The sequence below is a fragment of the Penicillium bovifimosum genome, assembly GCF_028826915.1.
Source record: "Penicillium bovifimosum strain IBT 22155 chromosome Unknown utg000004l_segment0_segment0, whole genome shotgun sequence".
NCBI lineage: Eukaryota > Fungi > Ascomycota > Eurotiomycetes > Eurotiales > Aspergillaceae > Penicillium > Penicillium bovifimosum.
Genome location: NW_026622713.1, coordinates 246,903 through 268,866, shown reverse-complemented (window position 1 = coordinate 268,866; position 21,964 = coordinate 246,903). Strand labels below are relative to the sequence as shown.

General features: G+C 51.8%; 9 protein-coding genes across 9 annotated transcripts; 4 read left to right on the top strand and 5 right to left on the bottom strand.

Moving 5' to 3' along the window:
* Positions 1 to 382: 382 nt before the first annotated feature.
* N7515_004378 (uncharacterized protein) lies at positions 383 to 1,432 on the top strand (the record flags this gene model as incomplete). Its single annotated transcript, XM_056665122.1, has 1 exon — positions 383 to 1,432. One exon carries the CDS (start codon positions 383 to 385, stop codon positions 1,430 to 1,432), a length of 1,050 nt encoding a protein of 349 aa, XP_056522072.1.
* Positions 1,433 to 2,102: 670 nt separating this feature from the next.
* On the top strand, positions 2,103 to 4,032 carry N7515_004377 (glycosyltransferase domain-containing protein; the record flags this gene model as incomplete). Its single annotated transcript, XM_056665121.1, has 2 exons — positions 2,103 to 2,258; positions 2,362 to 4,032. The coding sequence occupies 2 exons, from the start codon at positions 2,103 to 2,105 to the stop codon at positions 4,030 to 4,032; spliced, it is 1,827 nt and encodes a 608-aa protein (XP_056522071.1).
* Positions 4,033 to 4,533: 501 nt separating this feature from the next.
* On the bottom strand, positions 4,534 to 5,440 carry N7515_004376 (TIM-barrel enzyme family protein; the record flags this gene model as incomplete). The annotated part of the gene is made up of 2 exons (XM_056665120.1): positions 4,534 to 5,285; positions 5,353 to 5,440. The coding sequence occupies 2 exons, from the start codon at positions 5,438 to 5,440 to the stop codon at positions 4,534 to 4,536; spliced, it is 840 nt and encodes a 279-aa protein (XP_056522070.1).
* Positions 5,441 to 6,068: 628 nt separating this feature from the next.
* On the bottom strand, positions 6,069 to 8,150 carry N7515_004375 (uncharacterized protein; the record flags this gene model as incomplete). Its single annotated transcript, XM_056665119.1, has 1 exon — positions 6,069 to 8,150. The coding sequence occupies one exon, from the start codon at positions 8,148 to 8,150 to the stop codon at positions 6,069 to 6,071; it is 2,082 nt and encodes a 693-aa protein (XP_056522069.1).
* A 2,177-nt stretch (positions 8,151 to 10,327) lies between these two features.
* On the bottom strand, positions 10,328 to 12,571 carry N7515_004374 (putative APSES transcription factor; the record flags this gene model as incomplete). Its single annotated transcript, XM_056665118.1, has 2 exons — positions 10,328 to 12,454; positions 12,539 to 12,571. The coding sequence occupies 2 exons, from the start codon at positions 12,569 to 12,571 to the stop codon at positions 10,328 to 10,330; spliced, it is 2,160 nt and encodes a 719-aa protein (XP_056522068.1).
* A 400-nt stretch (positions 12,572 to 12,971) lies between these two features.
* N7515_004373 (NADH dehydrogenase [ubiquinone] 1 beta subcomplex subunit 7) lies at positions 12,972 to 13,404 on the top strand (the record flags this gene model as incomplete). The annotated part of the gene is made up of 3 exons (XM_056665117.1): positions 12,972 to 13,023; positions 13,087 to 13,208; positions 13,300 to 13,404. The coding sequence occupies 3 exons, from the start codon at positions 12,972 to 12,974 to the stop codon at positions 13,402 to 13,404; spliced, it is 279 nt and encodes a 92-aa protein (XP_056522067.1).
* Positions 13,405 to 14,996: 1,592 nt separating this feature from the next.
* Positions 14,997 to 17,348, top strand: N7515_004372 (glutamate--cysteine ligase; the record flags this gene model as incomplete). Its single annotated transcript, XM_056665116.1, has 7 exons — positions 14,997 to 15,007; positions 15,063 to 15,135; positions 15,204 to 15,269; positions 15,333 to 15,472; positions 15,524 to 15,649; positions 15,705 to 16,290; positions 16,341 to 17,348. 7 exons carry the CDS (start codon positions 14,997 to 14,999, stop codon positions 17,346 to 17,348), a joined length of 2,010 nt encoding a protein of 669 aa, XP_056522066.1.
* Positions 17,349 to 17,512: 164 nt separating this feature from the next.
* Positions 17,513 to 17,968, bottom strand: N7515_004371 (uncharacterized protein; the record flags this gene model as incomplete). The annotated part of the gene is made up of 1 exon (XM_056665115.1): positions 17,513 to 17,968. One exon carries the CDS (start codon positions 17,966 to 17,968, stop codon positions 17,513 to 17,515), a length of 456 nt encoding a protein of 151 aa, XP_056522065.1.
* A 1,129-nt stretch (positions 17,969 to 19,097) lies between these two features.
* On the bottom strand, positions 19,098 to 19,811 carry N7515_004370 (macro domain-containing protein; the record flags this gene model as incomplete). The annotated part of the gene is made up of 2 exons (XM_056665114.1): positions 19,098 to 19,149; positions 19,204 to 19,811. 2 exons carry the CDS (start codon positions 19,809 to 19,811, stop codon positions 19,098 to 19,100), a joined length of 660 nt encoding a protein of 219 aa, XP_056522064.1.
* Positions 19,812 to 21,964: the final 2,153 nt, after the last annotated feature.

The following is a 21,964-nucleotide window of genomic DNA, read 5'->3' as shown; positions in this document are numbered from 1 at the left end:
TACCATATCCTCGTAACTTGGTCTTTCATAAAGTAGCCACTCACGCGAGCTCGCGGATACCCTAATCTCGCCGGGTCATAGAATCATAGTCGTGGTATGAAACGGCAACATAGCAGGTACGCGTGTCGCACACTCCCGGGGGATCCCGCAAGGCAGAATGAAGAATCTGAGAGACTGAGAACCAAGACAAATCAGAACCTCTCGTTTGTTAACGCTATGTAGATCTGAGATACAAAGAGTCAGACTAAAAAACAGCATGAGGGGAGGCCATACATGGGGAAGGCAGAAGGCGGTGGGGCGCGGAGATATCGATTGTCCCCGCGGAGGCCAGCTCGCTCTCCAAAACAATTGTGCTGAAAAGACAGGAGCGAAACCAAGTCCAATGGCATCACAAACACATAGCTCGCCAGCTCGAGCTGGCATCAAACCCTCAAATCAACCCGCCGCCCCCAACTTCGCTGACCCGAACTTCGACCCTGCCGACTTTCTCAATGAATCCCTATCGCCGCTGACTGTGGCATCATCACAACCCAATGCCTCGCGGGCACCCGGCGCTGTGTCCCTCACAGAGCTATCCGCACAAGTCCAGTCCCTTCTCTCCCAAGTCAGCGCCCAAAACATCCGGCTCTCGAGCACTTTATCCCAACTCACCGATGAGATCCTCCGAAGTGGTGGACGACTCGCCTACGAGGTTGAAGTCCTACGAGGCGAGACAATCGGACTATCCGAAACCCTGACTGAAGTCTTGCGCGACGACATAGCAAATTTCGTCCCAGAGCCCTCGCCAGAAGATGCACACAAGACCGAACAAGCAGAAAAGGATGCGCCGACGAACGAGGACGAGGAGCCCTCAACCACGGAAGAGAAGAAGGCGTCCACCGCTCCAACAGACCCAGAATATATAACGAATCTCCGCACACTGAACCAAGTACGATCTCGTCTCGAAGACGTCGTCCAAACATTCGGCGACGCAATGGCATGGCCGCTCCCACCCTCCGAGATCTCATTCTCCTCTTCCTTCATCTCCGTCTCAGGGCCCGATCTCGGGCCTGATGGTCAAGATCGCGAAGAAAAGGGCCAGGAAATGATGAAGAAGCTGCGGACAGAGGTCACCGAGTTACTCGACAGCGAGGGCGGAGGACGCGCCGGACTGGACGCCGCCAACCGCCGCGTCGAAGCTTTACGGACGCTGGCAACTGTGTGGAATTCCTCGGCCGAGGAGAAAGCTCGCAATCGATTCGTGGATAGTCTGGCGAAGATTGTGGATGACCGTCGGCGTTCCCTGGACCAGCAGCAGACCGTGGCGGACCAGGGCCAACGTGGACAGAGTAGGTCCAGGCCTGAGGGTCGGCGGGATAGTGACAGCGGTGCGCCGGCTGGTGGGCTGTTCAGGAATCTGCAGCGTCTTCGTGAGGAGATCTATTTAGAGTGAGAATCATGCTACGGCACGTATTATGGGGTGTTCTATGGAGCTGGTTCTCTCTATCTAGACGTTAATCTATTTGTACATTATCTTGCATTCAGTGAGAATAGTAAACTGTGTGGCCAATACCCCCGGGATTGCTTGCCGACTGATCACCGGTATGGACTCGCGTACGAGTCCCTCGGCCTGGAATACCCCGAGAACAGATTCAATGCGATTGTAGCTTTATAGAGCTTTCTACCTACAAAGTAAGCATATCATTGACTACGGAGTATCTTCAGAGTCGACTCTTGATACCGACCACTACCCCTGATAGACAGACGTGTCCTGATAACGTGCTATGAGTCTATGACGTATCGTTGTGCTGCGCAGTCCTACACTGCAAGGTAGAAGACCAACATTCCGTATTCCAGGGGTAATGATCGATATCTTGATCGTAAAGAAGACAATGTAAGAGGTACGGAGTAGACATTGCACAGTAGACACAGTACACAGTAGTTAACTGAGTGCTGTCACTGATGTAACTTCGAACCGGTAACGTCGACCGCCGATCTCCCTCTCCACCTCATCCACACGAGGTGACTGCGTATCTCCTGACAATTTCAAAGGTTGGTGCCATTTGGTTCCTGACAATGTCCAATCTTGCTTTCCTCAATATCTGATCCGACTCAATTCTTGCATGATGGCGGACGCGCCTCTGCACTTTCAAACTAAATCCCCGACGGTGCTGTGGCAGGTCCTCCACCGTCGTTCGCGAACACATCGAACAAAAGCAATTGGCTTGGTTGCGATAACATTCCTCTTCTTCTTCTACTTCTTACAACCTTCTACAAAGGTGAGCGCTGATCGCTCCCTGCACCGTGGACATACCGGGATCGCCGAGCTTGACACAGGTGACAGATGGCAGCAGAGCAAGAAAGAGCTAACAATTCGCACAGCGAGTCGAACCTGATTTCTGGACGAGGTTTCCCTCCCAATTCCCCTTCCCCGAGCGCCCGGAAGATGCACAGGTCATCCTCCCTCCCCGCGCCGATATCAATGTGAACACCACCCTTCCCAGCGGCCTGGACAAGCCCAACCCACGCCTGCATGTCCTCGTCCCAGCCTCGCGGGGCTCCCGCGGGGTCTGTCGAACCCTCACATCGGCCATGATTCTCGGATATCCACCGCCGACGGTGGTCGGTTACCGACACGAGTCCCCCGGGGCGACCGAGTCGGAGCGCATGGTGGAGCGGATCACGCGTGCGCGCGACTACCTCCGAAATAGCAAGACGGTACATGATCGTGACATTGTCTTGATGGTAGACGGCGAGGATACTTTTTTCCAATTGCCGCCGAAGGTCCTGGTCGAGCGATTCCAGAGTATTGTACGGTCGAACAACCAGAAGCTTCGGAAGCGGTATGGATTCGCACAAGTGCAGGACGAGAAGGATGATGCTCCGTCTGAATTGGTACAGAAGTATACGCAGCGCGTGCTCTTCGGTGCAAGCAAGTTGTGCTATCCCGGGTTGCTGGATGACCCCGGTTGCGTATCTGTCCCTGAATCATCACTGCCTCCGGATGTGTATGGCTGGAAGACCGATGTCTATCCGGATGGATCATTGAACCGACCCCGTTGGCTGAACCCTGGAGCGGTCATTGGTCAGGCTGCTGATCTGCGTCTCATCTACGATGAGGTCTTGCGGCTGGTTGATACGCACGCGAACAAGTCTGGAGACCACAAGGCGCTGACACAGATGTACGGACGGCAAGAGGTGGTTAGAGAATTGGAGCGGCGGCGGACAGTCAGCACCTTCAAGGAGTTCATGTACTACTTGGTTGGCATTTCCGATGCAACGAACCTTACCGGGATCAGTGTCCACCTGGAGGCAGGCCGCCGCTACGAGTACGGTATCGGCGTTGACTTTGAGTCTCAGCTATTCTTCAGCCAGAACTCGTCCCGCAAAGATGTCGAATGGGTCAAGTATGCCAACATCACCAAAATGTCCGCGCTGCAGATGCAACACGGCGTCCCACGCGAGCACCGTCTACTCCTGCCGGAGGACATTGCCGCTCTCCCGAATCCATTCGTTCAGTCTCGTTTCGCAAAGGAATCAACACAGAGGCCAACATGGAATGCCACGCTCGACAAGCTCCCCAGCCCGGCTGACCACTCCTGGCTCAATATCTCGTTGATGACGAACGTTCACTCCGCCACGGTGCCAGTTACCGTCCATCTCGACGATGACCCTAAGCTTCGCAATGTCTGGTGGGAAAATATGTGGTTCTTCCCGTGGGCTCGCGCGCTGCTGCGCAAATATGTCCGTGACTCGCACGGGTTCGACGCCGCTCAATCGTCGCTGCTGGGCGGGCAGGACTGGTTGGAGGTGCGTGGCGGCCGTGGTGGTATTTGGACGGATGATGAGAGTTGGATCACTTTTGCTGAGATTTGCAAGGGCCAAGAACGAGATCTCTTTGATGATGGTTTCGGGCCTTGGTCAAAGGAGCACGATAATCCTGATGATCCGGTTTACAATCAGTATGGGAGACTCGTGGCTGGCAAGGAAGAACAAGACGGGGAAGGAGAGGGAGAGCAAGAGGAAGGGGAGGATGAAGAGAAAATCGACTAAGGGACTGAGTGGCTGTGCCTCTATTCGCTGCATTATCCTCGATGGGTCCTGGTTGAGGTTTCCTCCCAGTCTTCCATCCGAGCAAAACACTCGCTCTGCGTTATATTTACTCGCTGGGCTTCGCAAGGATGGTGTTACCATCCTCCAATCTATCCTTTCTTTTCGGCGTCAGGATATGTGGTAACATTGCCCTAATCCAGGCGAACTGCCGTGTGTCTCCACGCCACGATACTCCCTCCATGTTATCTTCGCTACATGTCTGCTGGACAAACAACTTGCTACTACAACTTGCTCTTATGGCACCTCACCATGTCAAAACCGAAGAACCTTCCGACCTTTTCCGAGGAAGATGTACATCATCGAGACTGATATTGCATTGCTACCACGCAACAGTCCGTTTTTCTCTTGCTCTTTGGCTGTATAATACCAATCAAAAGCTGGTGAAAAACTGGCATACATAGAAATCACCACAGATTCCAAACCACCCTGCCCAATCCCAACCTACTTCAAAATCCTCAACCCCTTAAACTCCCTCGTAACATCCCCAATAGCCCTCTCAACCGGCAACCTCTCCATCGAACTCGCCCCAAAAAAACCATGCAACCCCCTAACCCTCTCAAACAAAAACCCCGCATCCTCCGGCCTCGCAATCGGGCCCCCATGACAAAGAACAACCACATCCCCCCTAACCGCCGTCGCCCGATCCCTAATCCCCTGCACAATGCTAACACACTCCTCAAGCGTCTTCCCCGTCTTCGCCCCAATCTCCCCAGACGTCGTGAGTCCCATATGCGCAACGATCACATCCGCACCAGCCTCAACCATAGCAACCGCCTCCTCCTCATTAAACACATACGGCGTAGTCAACAATCCCATACTCGCCGCCGTGCGAATCATCTCAACCTCAGCCGAAAAGCCCATTCCGGTTTCTTCTAGATTAGCCCGGAATTGGCCGTCGATCAGACCGACGGTGGGGAAGTTTTGCACGCCGGCGAATCCGAGGTCTTGCAGTTGAGAGAGGAATTGGGGCATTTGTCGGAACGGGTCTGTTGCGCAGACGCCGGCTAGCACGGGCGTGGAAGATATTATCGGGAGGACTTCGTTCGCCATTGAGAGCACGACGTCGTTGGCGTTGCTGTAGGGCATTAGCCCCGCTAGGCTGCCCCGGCCGGCCATCCGGAAGCGGCCGCTGTTGTAGATTACTATTAGATCGCCGCTGGCTTTTTCGATGGATTTTGCTGTTAGGCCGATTCCTGTTGACAATTAGTTTGGGAGCTGGTTGGGTATATGTGTACGAGGTATGGTATACGGGCTACTTACCTGCTCCGGCGCCGATGATGGGGGTTCCGGATTCGATGTTTTGGCGGAGACGGGCGAGGATTTCGTTGCGGTTGGTTGGGGGTGCCATTTTGTATTTGGATATGTTAATGGAGGAGTTAAGAAAGGTGGTGGTAGTGGTTTATTCGAAGTATAGACAACGTCCTGACTTATGTCTGGTCAGTTTGAGATCAATCTGGATACTGTAAGGTCGAATGGAAGTTGAATGGAAGAAACAGGATCATCAGACAAGTCAGGCGTAGGGCTTGAAATCACACTCGATGATGTAGAAGCGGAGTAGAGCGGGGATCTGTACACAGGTGGGGTCGATGTCTCTAAGCATACTGTGTAATATTAATGACCTCTTGACAGAATGCTACAACGGAATATCTTCATGAGATGAAATGCTCAGATGCTAAGACAACATCTTACAGTAAATGAAACACTATGGAAACATATCGCAGTACCGCCCTACCAATCCAATAAACGCCTCAAAAGAGCTGATAAAATCAAAATAACCCAGACAATCATGTCATGCCACAATGGCAAGCAAAAAGACAGGATGCAAAACGAAGACATCCCACAAGGCCAGTAGCTTGCGGGGAAGATAAAATCACACACTCAAGAAAGATAATCATGTGCACATGAGGCCTATCCAACGCCGACGCCGAGGTCCACGGCCAGACCACAATGAATAAATGATACGCAGATTCCCCCGACTAGTCAGTCAGAGACACACAGTAGCACGGGCTGGCGTAGGATGCCTGCGCAGTGTACGTCTGGGGACTGCCACCCACATAGCCCGTCGAGGTCGTAGTGGGTGTGGGCTCATTCTCCTCGATGTTGATGATCTGGCCCGAGAGAAGCGCCAGCCCGCCATTCTTGCGGATTTGCATCTGCTGGCAATATGGAGACAAACGTGTAGGGTCGTCTCGCCGTTCCTCGATTTTGATGCGCCGGGGGTAATCGTCGACCGAGGAGTCGACGCGCTTGTCGACATGTACACCAGCCGTGCCGGATGCCATGTCGCTGTTGACCGAGGCTGTGCTGCCCACGGAATAAGACGTCGATTGATTGACGTACATGAAGAACTCCATCATCGTGTTATTCCACCAACAGAACCACGGCTTGTCGCCGACTTCTACACTCTGCGTGGCGCTCTTGTACGCATCAGCCTGCGACCACCCGTCGTCGACATAGGACCGACGGGAAAGAGAACTAGAGAAGGTGTCTTCGGGAACAATGACCAGTTTGTCGAAAGGAGCGAGGAAGAACAAAGCAGGGCCCAGGTCCGCATCGGTGGTATCAATGGCCATCCGCAATGCTTGCGTGGGTTCGGCAGGCCAATATGGTGCCTGGGCACCATATGTGAAGGTCGTGGTGGGGGCTCCGTAGTCGAAAACGATCGAATGGTGACCTTTCGTCTCGCCGACATAGACGTCCAATTCACCCGGCGCTTGCATACACTTCCAGGCTTTTCCGTAATTTGACTCGTCCACGCAAAGTCCCGACCCATTCTGATAACCAGCAGGAACCATGTAGTGGCCGGTAGGAATGGTCTTGAGGTTTGTAGGGGTGGGGATCAGGGACGCGTCCATCTGTGGAGCCGAGGTGACCGTCACAATCGGTGGGGTGCGAGACTTCTGAGCCTCTTCTTCATCTGCTTTGGAGGCCTCTGCGGCTTTCTTGGTTCCCAAGACACCACCAATGACACCTCCAATACATCCACCGATCAACATCACCGTTCCAATGAGAACCAAGGTCCACACCGGAAGGCCACAGCATGCCGTCTTTTTCCCCTTGCGTTTGAGCTTCTCTTCAAAGGCCATGATGCCGGTAGTCGCAACGGCACGTTCCTCTCTGTTTCCCTCATTATTTTCCTCGGCCGATTGTTCAGGCACCAAAGCCCTTGAGGAGGTTTCTGAAATCGGCGGTGGCCTTGGACTTTCGTTGTTGAGACGTTGTTCCTCCGGTGCGGTATTGAGGTCAGCCATGATCTCCGGCGTTGGAGGCTTCGGGATGACTCCAGCTGGATAGCGTGAATAAGGCGGTAGGGGCTCTGCGTGACCATCCGGTCCAATAATATCGCCCACATCATCAGCCGGGCGACCAGCGGACGGCTGATATGGTTGGTTATGGCCTGGAAATCCGACGGGGATGATTTCGTCATCCATTCCATCTTCGACCACGTTCTGCGAGTACATCGCGTAAGGGTGCTGTGGACCAGTCGAGTCTTCGAGCGGACGTTCGACTGGGCGTATTGTCGAGATACTACCGACACTAGGCGACCGGCTGACACCCACCTGGGGATACATACCGTATGGATGGCTGGGTCCGGTAGCCCCGGTGTAGGGGCTGAGAGCGCGGGGAATCGAGAAACGAGAAGAGACGCTTTGATTCCGCTGAATCAAAGACGGAGTCGAGCTGAGAGAGGAGGTGGGGTTGTGGTTATTGGCAAACCCGTACCCCTTCTGGGGCAGACTTGACCGGTGAGGTTCATCCAAGGACACCCGAGCATCATCCCCGAAAGGATTCTCGTTCTCGGTTGTGGCCGTGCTGACAGTCTTTGATTGTGTGTTTTCACGAAGAGTAGCGGAGGATATGATAGAGGAGGGACTGTGTGGGCGTTCGATGTGGTCCGAGTCAATCGGTTCTAATGCGTATTCGTCGGCGAAGACATTGGGATTGGAAAACGTGCGACCGAAGGAGTGGCGAGGTGTCGACTCCCCCTGGGAGGTTCTCGGGGTTCGGGAGGATCGTGAATTAGAGCGAGAGTGCTCTGATGACATATGACCAGACATTTTCTATCGGTCTGGCAGCCCTGTCGGGCCACCTTGTTGTTTGATCAATCCGTTTCGCGGCTCGGGCGATGGGGGCGATAGAGGGTTGAATAGATAGAGATGATCTTCCTAATATAACGAGGAAGAATAGGGCAATTATAGACGATGGTGAGGGGTTTGTTGTTGGGGGGTGTAAGATAGAGAGGGGAGTGAGAAAGGGAGAAGAGAAGATGAGGTTGAGGACTTTGGGGGGTGTGACGGAAGATGACTTACGAGAGGGGGAGAGACTCAAATTTCACAACTCGGACCGTCTGAAATTCTTAGGAGTTTGAAAGACTTGAACTATTCTATTTACTTATCTTCTTCTCTTTAATATACGTACATCGACATCTTCTATGCGAATTCCCCAGGTTTTCTCGTGATCTTGATCGACCAGAGACTCCTCTGTCTACGCTACTGCGACTAGGCCGACCAACTAGCGAGCCCATGCCCGTCTCCAGTGGGCCTGAAACACTTCGCCACTCTCTGTGTTTTTGGTTTTCCTCCGTTCTCTGCTCATACTGTGGACAGGATGATCAGGATCCTGATCCCCAGTTCTAGACCTCGTTTGCTGCGGCATGGGTCAAGTTTAAGACGATTCTCCCTGTCGCCACAACCACGCGAGAGGACCCAAACTTTTTGTATGTTTGGATCTAGGTACAGGTTTGAATTGGAGAACTCCAGCAGATACATCATACAGGACCTCCCGCTAGGATTCTTCAACCCGGGGCTTTGCACACATGAATCCGGAACGTTCAGGCCTCAGGGCTGAGCGGATATCTCGGACCAATGTCTTGCGGATTAATCGTCTTCCGAAATATGGGAGAACCGTGTCGATTTGATGGGCTCGGATACTTCCCGCGGATTCTGCATACTCAGTGCATAGCCTTGATAATGTTTCTCGATTTCGAAGGCAATCTGACCGGGTCCCAGATCTAGGTCCGCTTGGAGATCACTCGCCCCAGCCATATGCAGCATCCTTCTCCTCAACCTTCTGCCCGAGCTATCGTAGAAAGGATATCCGAGAAAATCACGAAAATCACATTGTCTCATATCCCTTATCAGCTAAGACATTCAGATCGTTGAGATCCTACGTCATCAAGGGCAAAGTACGCATCAGCAGCCTCCGATACTTGTTCGTTATCAATCAACAACCTTGGAAGCTCCCTTCGCTATCTTCAGGGTGATTCATCAACATTACACTTATCGTCCAGCTCACATAATGCGTCACCGCATTCCATGTGGAATATTCGAGCTGGTCCACCAGGGGCCCCGGTTTGTGGAGCAAGAGACGATGATCCGATGTAGATCCAACTTTATTGAGCAGATGGTTCTCCGACAGACACTGGTGCCTAAAGCCAGATCCAACTGTAACTTCAAAAAGCGCAGAACGAAATGCCATTGCTGATTCCAACTGATGAAGCAGACCTTCTGCGCTCTTCGCGGTGATCTGTATCGGATTTCGTACGCGGGAGCTGATAGTAGACGACACAACCTTTGAACCTAGGGAGTTGATGATCTGCCGATCCCAGGGAACTCCCTAACGGCGTCAATGGAGATCATCCACCGTGAAGATCGCTCCACGCTCTCTTACACAACTATGTCGGTACTCTAAAGTCCATGCACTACGGAGTACAGCGGCGGACCTTGTACCCATGCCAGATCCTATATATGACCGTAGTCTTCTACGATTGATAAACCATGACAACTCAGAGTATCAAAAGGTTGGATTATTGCACATAAACGCTCCTATGAATCATGCCTTTCGGCACCCTAATGTATCGTACATGTGCATCTCGGCCTTTCCTAGCTTCTCATATCGCACCAAGTCCCATCGGAACCGACGACCCTTATGTACAAGCACGGCAATGATCTGTACAACCCCACCCTTGAACGAGAGAGGTAGTTCAACAGCCTGTGCTCGAATGTCCGGCAGAACCAACAGATGTGGCTCTCGATCCTGCGTATCGTCATGCGAATCAAATGGAAGTGTGAATGCAGAAACACAGATATGGGTTAATGATCCAACGAGAAGAAATAATAAAAGATACTGGAAACGAAGAATAATGAAATGCGGGGTATCTGCTGAGATAGCGTGCCAGGCGAAAGAAAAATCAATGAATCGTGAAATATGATCAGAACGAATGACCACCATGTATCTAGGCATCCACGGGGACACCGGAGTCAGGGATGGTAGTCGACTCGTTCTGGGATGGTAAGCGTTCATGGCCGGGTTCCGGAGGGGTGCCCTTGCCGTTCATGCGATCGAATTCCAGCGTTTCAGCCAACTCCGCGGCCATAGGATCTAGGTCCTCTTCCTTGAGCCCGGTCGCCAAAGCTACTAGCCTGCGGTGCATATCGAACTTGGTGCTCACACCCGCATCGGCTGTTTGCTGAGCTAGATCCTTGATAGCATTGCGACGGATCTTCTGTGCGGAGCAGAGCTCTTGGGCAAGTTGGTATCGGGTCAATAGCTCGTCTTGCTCAAAGGATTCTGGAGTCGGTTTCGGTAACTCTGTGACAGCAAACTGCTCCGCCAAACCAGCATGCTGGACTTGCTCCAGAAGAGATTCGTAGCTTGCCCTCAATTTCGCATATCGCCCAGCCTGATCATCATTACGCTCATGCTCAGCTTCTCTAGCCGACAACTCCGAGATCTGCTTCTGGATATTCTGGCGGTCTGACTCCAGTTGTTCGTATAATGCTTCAGGATCGGCGACATCGTTGGAATCTGGTTGGTTGATCTTTGAGCTGTTGCCATAGGTCACTGCCAGCTTTCTGTTTGCCTCCGCCATAATCGTGCCGATCTTGGAGAGGAGCTCCGAAGTCGCAGGGGTATTGGAAGCTAGAGGAACAGGATTTTGATCGGTGGCCACCAGACCACCTGCCTCCGTGTCCACATGCTCATTTGCCATGGTCACGGAAGATGGGGCTGGAGGGTTGTCATGGCCAGGAAGATGAGCACGCTCCATAATATTGGCAGCGGTTTCCCCTTTGTTATTCATCAGATCGCCAGCTCGGTGGCAATGCACAAGCAGTATGTCCACTAGACGAAATGCGCCATTGCGAGCAGCAACCAAGACAGCGGTGTCTCCGTTCTGATCTTGACATGACAACAACATTTGAACCTCCTCTTGCGAACATGTCTTGCACAGCTTATCGACAAGTATTTCGCAATAGTAACGTGAACTCTTCCACTTTCCCTTGCTTCGGGTATTCTCTGCAATGTGATGGAAGATCGTGGCGCCGAACCAGTCTCGGAAATTGACGGTATCCATGAGCATATCCAACAGAGCTGGGAACGTTCTCTTCTCGTAGTTATTGGTAAACAAGACAGCCCGGACAAGCGGGGTTTCTTCATGAGCAGAAAGCGCTTTCATATTAGCTCCTCTCTGTAGAAGGTCTGACACAATGCCCAAGTCACCCATCGCACAGGCCCAGTGGAGTGCCGTGTTCCCAGAATCATCAATAGGTCGATCAACTTGGAAATTCGCGGGGGGCTCGGGAGGAGGGATTCGTGTCGCCTCTGGTGCATCACCCACGGTCATGAAGTAGTCTAGAAGCTGGTCGCCGTAGATGATGTGGTCTTGCTCGCTGATGGACATGGCGATTGACTCATCCACTCCACGCTTTCGCTTCCGTCCGCCATGCGACATTTGAAGCATATCCTCGTCCGCCATCATTGAAGATGATTCAACTGTAGCATTCCCAATTGACTCATTGTCGTCAAATCCTGTGTTCATTTCATAGTGATCGTGCGGGATGGTTGGCGGACCCATGCTGCGCTGAGACTGAGCAACTCTCAAGGTCTCGGCTGCTGCCGCCGCCGTCGCCGCTGCCGCTGCAGCGGCAGCACGATTTGCGGCGGCTGATTTCCTCGGTGCTCTTGGTTTTGATGGGGCTGATGTGTGTTTCGGCGCTGGTGGAGGACTGCGATCTCCCGCGACATAATCGAAGATGGGAGCAAGTTTTGTAAGGATGTTGTTCCGCTCCGCAAGCTGGCGGCCTTCCGCGAGTGGAATCCATGTTCCTGTGCGCAATTCGGTCAGCGGGTTGACTATGAGCTTCGGCACCCCGGTCCCAGATACCCGAAACATACCCTGGTATTTGCCGTAGCCTCCCTGTACTTTTTCATGTACTCCCTTCTGCACCTCTCGTTCGAGGATACGCGTGCGTGCAGGCTTATCAAAACCGGCGGCCTTCAGAATGTGTGTTGCATTGACCCAATCATCTTGTCGCCTTCTCATAACACTGTCAGTTTCAAGCTTGAACTCGTACACGGGGACCTGGGAGTGAGGGTGTCAGTTCAGCGTCCAAATCGAAGAATAAATGCGCGAGATGTAGATGTATTCGTCTCAGAGTGAACTTACGCTGCTGTAAGTAGCAGAGTAGACGTTCTCCATCCCCGCCAAATGTGCGTCGCCGTCGGACGCTAGAATTCAGTAGCTTCCCGATGAGCGATATGACACTCAAGCACGTTATTGCGGAATGCTGATGCCTTGAGGATCCGCAAAATGATCGGTTCAAGAATGCTTCGCAGCTAGATGCATCGCATGCAGTAAAAATCCGGACCGCAGCGCAGAGACACGAATCGGTGGAGCTGGAGGTGCGGCGGCATCGAAAGTACGCGCTGGACGCGTAAAGTGCGCGCTAGTCCCGTCCCGGATTTTATGTCATGTGACTTAAAGTCATGTGATTGGCATCGGCCCAGTAGAACCTCAAACCAACGGGAATCGCCCACCACGCCGCGCTGCCCTCTTAAGTCCCCGCTTTTTGCCTTTCCACACTGCAATTCTCGATAAAATGACTGTCCTCGAGTCCGTTAAGAGCGCTGTGGGTCTCGCAGAGAATTCTGGTAAGAGTTGATGCCATTGACCAACAATCACAAGCTCTTGCAGGAAAGCTGACCGGATCCCAGCAACCCGCCAGGAGATGTCGGAGGCGCGTCTCCCCATGCAATACAGAGACTCGTGCGCACACCTTCTGATTCCGTTGAACCGGTGCCGCCAAGCAGAGTACTACCTTCCCTGGAAGTGCGAGGTACGAAATCCCTGGTCTCGATACTCGAACTGGCCCGTTATAATACCCTCCAGAGGCAGCTCGCTAACCTGTTCTTCTTTGCTTTTTCTAGGATGAACGCCACTCATACGAGAAATGCCAGTACGAAGAGTTCAAGAAGCGCGTGGCCAAGATGGACGAGCTGCGCGCTGCCAAGGAGGGCGCCCGGAGCAACTAGATTATGGATTATTGAATCACGCAGTCGGTGCTGCTGTAAAAGCCGCGGGACATGTACATAGGAGATACACCGAAATTGCTTATCGAATTGCCTTCGGCGTTGGGACTCGCATCTTTCACCTCCCATGCAAACCGCACGCTTGTGCCGCACGACTGCACGAGATTACATTGCGATCCGATGCTCCATTTAGCATTGGTTAGATTTGCATTCAGCATATTGGTCGCACCAACGTGCCCATGGACAACCCACTTCGGCATAGCTTAAGCGCTTGCGGGTAGATCTCGGAGCTTATCCTAGGATATTTTCCACTCGCAAGTGCTTTCCAAAGGTGCACCCAAGCTACTATCTCTGCTAGCGAACCGGAGTGGTCAAGCTATGAGGGAAGCTGGCCTTTCTATGGAGTTATAATGCATCTAATGCATCTGGCTACCCTGCTTTGTTCGGAGGGCTTAGGCTTTGTGACAGCCGCTTGACATGCGGCTCAAACAGCTATCTAAAACTCCGTGAACGTCTCTCCACTCTCGTCCACTCGATATTCGGGGCAATGTTTAGCCAAAGCATGTTGCCATAGTGTAGATGTGCTCCCGAGGTCCGGTAGTCGGTGATGGCTATAAGCTCAGGCTGTAACCTTAGAAACGCCATTGACTGTGACGTGCATTGCCTATATTTCTAGTGATAGCTAGTGCTGTCATAGCAGGCATGGTCAAAAGACGTACCAAGAAGATCCTAAGTGGTACTGGGCCCTAAAATCCTATATGTACACAAAAGCTCTTGACCAATCACACATTAGACGTCGGTGTGAATGGGCACCTTGTAATAGTACAGTTGAAGTATTGTAAGCATAATGTGATCCTGGTCTAACTGATCTATAATCATGAAGATATTGGATGATGTAGGCATCTTCCAAGCTCATGCCACTTAGGATAGCCTATGCATTATGCTGTTTCTTCCGTCTGGTTTCCTACTTAGTGTATACATATCTCTCTAATATAGCGAGAAACAGATAGCTATCATAGCTTCGAGGACACTCTGAGCTCTCAAGCATCTGACATTGAATGACTCCAACTTTGTGTTCTTCATACTACGCTCGGACCTGATAAACATAGCCATGATGATCCTTGGCTTCGCGCCGTCTCGTTCCACCACCTCTCAAGTCCATACTAAGGCCCGCCATTCTCGCCTTATTCGGTACTAAGAGTAAACGAAGAAAACTTGATCTGAAGATACAACCTTGGAAGGCTACTAGGCTAGCAGGTGCTCACTGCTCAGGTGGAACGAGTGACAAATCATGATTAATAATACAAGCGGAATTAATTTCTCTTTTCCGAAATAAATCTCCCGCCGTTATCGCCGCACCCCGCCAACAATTCGGCCGGCCACCGAAAAATCTAACCCCCCTCATGCAATTTGCGCAGAAGTAAGAGGAATCAATTAGAAAGGGGTCATGCGCGGGGATACATTTACTCTTTGATCAATCTCATTTCCCCTAATATTCGACCTTCGGCCCTTGAATCAACTCCGAGCCTCAACTTGTTTACCCCATACTTGTGCCTGGGCATTCTTTTAGCGGGCTTTGGCACAATTTTGGCATAATGGGACTTTTGTACGTGTGGCATGGGACTTGATTGACTACTGGACACTCCTCTAATTCCAAACAGAGCACTTGGAACTGCGCTGGAATGGCCGGAAGCCAAGAAGAAGGCGGATCAGGTGCGCCAGTGGGGTATCGAGGTATGCAACTTGCGTTCGATTCGTCCAAGTTGGCAAAGACACAGCCTCCAGGTTTCTGACGTGACTAGCAATTACTTGCCAATTGGCGTAGAGCACGAGGCAAAGAACGCGATGCCCTTCTTTGGGGCGACGAGGTATGTCGTTCTAGCCACCATTGTTTCCCGATCACGACAACTTACCATTCTCCTCGGAAATAGGTTGAATACCTCGTGGTAGCACTCGACGATGCGGCGAAGAAGTCCCGGCTATCTCTAGCCCAGGCGGATATCCTGAAATCACTGGCCAAAGACGAGGAGCTGTGGAAAAATGGCGGCAACCGCAGTGAAACTGGGGACCAGTGAGTCAGGCTTGATGAGAAGCGAAGACTTGCATATCTGACAGCAAGCAGTGCCGGAGAAGAGCCGCCTCATTTCCATCCCGAATTCGGAAGATTCATGTTGGAGGCTACTCCTGGACAACCGTGGGGAATCGGGTTCAAAGATCTGCTCAAGGTCGAGTCTAATATGAAGTGGAGGTGAGTTCCTCGAGCAACACAAACATGACTTGAACCGCGCTAATGATTTCCAAAGACGAGAAGTCGCGAAAGCGCACATGGCTGCGAATGAAGTCCCCATCACTTTAACAACCTTCCCTCGGCTGGGAACGAAGGATGACTATATCCAGCCATATTACCCTCCATCTGGACCTGCTCTACGCTCGCAGTTTGTTCCCGATGAGATTGCCAATCCCCATATTCGATTCCCTACTCTAGCCGCCAACATCAGATCCCGGAGAGGTCGCAAGGTCGAATTGAACGTACCTGTCTTCCACGACATTAATACCCCTAGGCCATTCAAGGACCCCACGGTCAACTACGACCTTCATAACTGGCCAGAGGACGACGATGTTCGCAACGGCGCAGCGAAGGATGACCATGTTTATATGGACGCCATGGCATTCGGCATGGGCAGCTGTTGCCTGCAAATCACCTTCCAGGCAAAGAATATGACAGAGGGCAGAAGGCTTTACGATCAACTGAGTCCCCTGGGACCCATCCTCCTGGCACTGACCGCTGCCACGCCCATTTATAAGGGGTTCCTTGTGGACACAGATGTGCGATGGAACCAGATTGGCAATGCTGTCGATGATAGGACACCTGAGGAACTCGGAGAAGCTGTAAGTTAGGTGGAACTAACATTTTGACTCACTAATCTGACAACTTGCAGCCTCTTAAGAATGACCGGTGGAGAATTCCCAAGTCTCGATATGCCTCTAATTCGACTTATATCTCCCAAGATCCTCGACTGCGTAAAGAATACTTCGATCCTGATCTGGTCGTTGACCAGGATATCAAGAAACATCTTATGGATGAAGGAATGGATGAGCTGCTTGCGACGCACTTTGCGCATCTGTTCATCCGTGATCCCTTGGTTATTTTCTCCGAGGATCTTGAGGAATTGGATCTCAACAAAAGCGACCACTTCGAAAACTTACAGTCCACTAATTGGCAGCACATGCGCTTCAAGCCGCCGCCACCTGATAACGATAATATTGGCTGGCGAGTAGAGTTCCGGTCTATGGAGATCCAAATCACCGATTTCGAGAACGCAGCATTCAGCATTTTCATCGTTCTTATCACTCGGGCTATTTTGAGCTTCGACCTCAATTTCTACATTCCAATCCAGCGTACAACCGAGAATATGGAGACAGCACACGCTCGCAACGCTGTCCAGGATCGGAAATTCTGGTTTAGGAAGGACCCCTTCCCTCGCAGAGTTCCCAGAAGCACACAGCAATCGGCAAACGGCAGCACCTTCTCATCAGGCACATCATCGGCTGTGAACACCCCGCCTCCTTCGCCTCCCCTTGGTCCCGTGGACTCAGAGTACGATCTCATGACTATTAACGACATCGTGAACGGATGCGACGACGGTTCGTTCCCGGGTCTCGTCCCGCTTGTGGAATCCTACCTCAACAGCGTCAACGTGGACGTCGAGACCAGGTGTTTCTTGGCTAGCTATCTTGATTTGATTCGGAAGCGAGCCGACGGGACTCTCTGGACTGGGGCTCGTTGGATGCGCGAATTCGTGGCCAAGCATCCTAGCTACAAGCAGGACAGCGTTGTGTCCGAGGAAATTACCTACGATCTGGTAAAGGCTGTTGAAGAAATGACTACCAAAGAAGGCAAAGACGGATCAGTCGGATGGGAGCTTCTCCGTGGCAGAAAGTTCTAATCCAGAGGCATCGACAAATAGATATCCAAAGTGGTGAGCATATTAGCGCGAGCTCAAATCATTTGCAAATATTCCATGACAGTCGGAGGCAGCCCTCCCTGTCACAACATTTGAATCCCATATCTTCCATTTACCTTGTATCAACTTCCGTACCAAAACCGTACTCATTCCAACAGCATTTCCTCCTCAGTCGGCAACCGACACGAATCCGCCAACCCAGTCACCTTCCATTCACCATCGAGCTTATGCAAAACAAAAAGCTCCACGCCAACATGATCCACGACGCCATTAATCTTCGCCCGGAACGGCGCCCACACTGCAGCTAGATTTCCTGCCTCGTGCACCTTCACCTCGGGGTCCCAGATCCGCTCATTGATGTCGTCTTTGAGCGTCGCGACATGCTCAACGAAGGAGCCGATCGTGCAGAAGCGCAGGGGCATAGGGGACGGAGGTGAGAGCGTCATTCCCCCGGCTCGAACACAGTGTTTCTCGAAATCGGCACGAGACTTGGTGCACAGTGCTGCGAGGAAGCCTTTCGTGGCTGCGATTATGGCGGCTGTTTCCTCTGCATTGTGCGTTCCTTCTCCTGTGTGAGAGGCGCTTGGTGACAGCCAGCACATTGCTTTTGTGAATTGGATTAGAGGAGGCGTGCGACTGTTCAAGTCGTCATTTCTGGAGCTCGTCTTCTTTGTGGTTCTGTTCTCTTTTTCTCGACCTCTTTTTAGCTCGTTTCCTGCTGGTATCCGTGAAAAGCGAACTTGGGGTTCCAAGTACAACGTGCAAGTACCATATACCATCGCCATCACCACTCCTCGGCTCGTTGCTGTTACCGTTACAGTGTCCATCGGTCCATCGATCCGTCGATTTGGCCCATTACACTTCGTATAACCATCTGAGTCAGAGTTCCTGCAACCTGCTCACTGTCTTACAAGGGGTAGTTGCTTCGTGTGACATAGTGACTTACCTGGTGCTCGGTGCGGGTCTCCATCCAATCTCAAGGCAGCGGCGGAGATCGAGTCGTCCCGTTGGTTGAGATAGGTTTGACATCCCTGCGATTATGAAGCTAGGCATCTGGCCGCTGCCAGACTATTACTGTCTGTTCAGACGATGCTGTGATGAGCTTGATATCTCTTTCTTCGCCCATGTCGCAGACATGTCCGGGTCAATATGGCGGCAATATCGGGTAGTATCCTAGGCTACTAAGATATAGCATTCTGAGAAATCGCAGCACAGTAGATCCATCTTGCGATAGTTCAACAGGAGCTGTTACCACATTGGGCATTCCGTCAAGTTTCCCGAGGAAATGATGATAGACCTATAACCCTCGCGGGAAGTATATGGAGGTTGAGTTATTTCACATCTCGCTATTTGGATTTTGCCTTTGGACAAGCAGCTTGATCTTGAGTTACATGCTAATCCTGTGTGCATTCCTGTATGACCGGTGCACATATCAGCCGGGCCCTATGCTCACACTTTTAACATCCATACTGTTCCCCAGTGCGTCTCGCTGTTATCTACGATCCATGTTACTCGTACAGAGACAAAATGGGACTCAACATAAAGAAGCCGGTGGCTCTCAGAAAACCTCTGGTTTGAATTTGGCCCAAAAGCCTTTTGATAGGCTTTGATAGGCAAAAAGACTGATCGTAGGATTCGCATTGTAGATGTCATGATTCATTTCTGCCTGGCCATGACCGGCGGCGTTGCTCACTGCGCGCATGGAGCCAAGATGCACTTCGCATTAGCGCCTTAATCGCTCTCGTCGGTGGCCAAGTCCTCCGGCGTGGGAGGGAAGTACTTCCTACGGCACAGTGAGTAATCAATCAAACCAACGCTCGCAACAGTCAAAACTCACGGTATAGACACGCTATAAGCCCTCACATCCTTCGCCTCAAAATTGCAAAAGACAACCCTCTCAAGCTTCCCACTACCAGGGCCCGTAAGAAACTCCCTCACCTCCTTCACAGCGTCATCAGCAGCAAGTCGACTCGGATACCCATAGACGCCAGTACTGATAGCCGGAAACGCAATACTCCTCAAGTTATTCGCAACCGCCTCTTCCAGACTCCGTCTATAACAAGAGCGCAGCAGCGCAACCGGATCTTCCTCGCGGTCATAAATTGGTCCAACGGTGTGGATAACGTGCTTGCATGGTAATTCGTAAGCGGCAGTGATCTTGGCATCGCCCGTATCACAGCCGTTCAGACCGCGGCATTCTTCGAGCAGACCTGGTCCGGCTGCTGCGTGGATTGCGCCATCTACGCCGCCGCCGCCGAGAAGGGACTTGTTTGCTGCGTTCACGATGCAGTCGACTTCGAGCTTGGTGATGTCATTTTGGATGACGGAGATGCTGTCGTTGAGGGTTTGGGAGGGCGTGAAGGTTGAACTTGCTCGGCGGAGATGGCCTTGTCGGTAAAGGAGACTTACTGTTGGGATTTCCGCTAGCGAGAGATAGGGGCGCATGATGGCGGATTGCTGCATGGACCTCGTGGACGGGTCGAGGATGGCGCTGGGCTGAAGCTCAAGTGGGGATCTTCTGCCAAGCCTGGAGCATGGGTCATATGGAGATGGTCACATGATTTTGTTTACATCCGTAGTTCCGTACAAGGTTGAGACAAGACGCACGAACTACGAGATCGAGAGGAGGTAGATATGGCAGTGTGTGCAGTTGATTTAGCTTTGGGTGCTGAAGCAGATGACATCTATTGGTACATGAAATAATTCTTGATATAGGAAAAAATCTTGGTAGGAAGAATGCATGAAGCCAAAGCAAAAGAGGCAACATCACACTTCGATGTTCTACTTGGGTAAAGACCACCATAATCGAGGGAGGTCTCTCTACTCATTTCTCTGACTTGGCAAGTGCGAGCCCGAGGTATCCTGCTACCGCAGCTACAAACTCGCCAGCAAACTTGACTCCAAGGAATATGACACGATACTCATCCACACTCTACACCCCCGCCATCCCAAGATTGAGTTTATACTACGAGTGGCTCCGCAGCAGCGTGCTCCCGGTGTTTGACTCAAGAGTCAGCGAGGCGAAAGGTACGACTGGACGAGTGTATGATGTATCTTTGCGCGACAAACCGGACCGGTGGCCAAGCGCCGGGATTTGGCACCAGCCTATGTTGGATGAGGAAAGAACGACAGCGGAGTACGCATGGATCAACGCAGGTCTGATACTGATTGGTGAGAGGGAGGGGGGGGGATGGGCGTGGTGGCACATGGTTTTCGTTAATCTCGGTAGATCGCGGACATTCTACCGCTCTACGTCCAAGGTTTGTGGCCACTGGTAGCGCGTTGAGTAAGGTTTCAATAGGACGAAGGAATTGGAGGAAGTTCTTGGAAGTCGGCGCACAAGATGTGTGCATGCGATGTATCTCTGGTCGATTGACTGGGGATGACATCGGAGCAGTGTCAATCTCGATTTGCACTAGACAAATACTGGAGTAAGCACAGCACTTGCGGCTAGACTGCCCGCTCATCCATATCCTCGGCGCCCTGGCTGCGTTGGGGTTAGGGAGGGTTGTGTTTCTATAAGGCAGCCAGGCTAGAGGCTGGAGGCTGGAGTCTCGGGACTCTCGGCCGTGTCTGCTCGGTTTGTTATGAAGCTGTCGACTTTCTTTCTATCCGGACGAGATCCCGGCGAACGTAGATGTTGTCCACAGTACCATCGTACTCTGTACATGTTTCCTGGTTAAATCGCATATCGTATGAACCACATCGTACATCGTAACGTGGTAAATATTGGAGGCCCGGTTACGGAGTTTAGAGCGAACCTTGGAATCATTAAGCCACAGTGGGTTCAAGTTCCTTGTACTGGCCCACCTCTCTCCACTGTGAAGACCCTGGAACAACCTGTCAGAACCACAACCGTTCTCACGTCAGTTGCCCCTTGGAACCGTCAGGACTTGGATCTGCGGGGGCCCAGCCCATGTGTCGATAGTCGCGGGTCATTTAATTGAAGATTGCCGATCCTTCGGCTGTTGCTTGTCGCCGGATCTCTCTCATTTCGTAAGGTTTCTCCCCGGTCCACCTGTCCAGTCTTTGGAATCTCGGTGCGATTAAAATAGATTTGAATCGGTCTAGTCATTGGTTTCGGGGAACTGCTGGAGAATCGGAAATTAGAATGATCGAAAAGTTTGGTCGGCTTGGCCCCGGCATTGTCATCGCCTGGGAGCACTAGGGCGAATGATGCAATTTCAGTTAGCACTCTTTTTATCTTATATCCGAAGGCGTTCTGGTGAATCCAGGGACAGGGATCGGGTGGATCCCATGGCATGTGTGTCATTGGACAGATTCAAGAGGGGGGCTCGGTACTTTTGTTTAGCTGGCGTTGCGAACTTGCGGTTGGCATTCTGGAAGGCACCGAAGACAAGAGAGAGTCAGATGTCTAGTCCCAGACTCAATTCCAAATTCATCTTCACTGCAGAATTGACAAAGAAGCGACAAAGAAGGAATTTGGAATTGTCCCGTCTGACTGCAGGTGAAAAAGACTTTTGGCATTCAGCGGAACCTCCCAGCTGTCAGATCCGAAGTAGCCAATCAGCGTCCACAGGAGTCTTCTATTTTTTACGTTTTGTGGTAACTCAGGTGTCACTGAAACTCTATTGGGT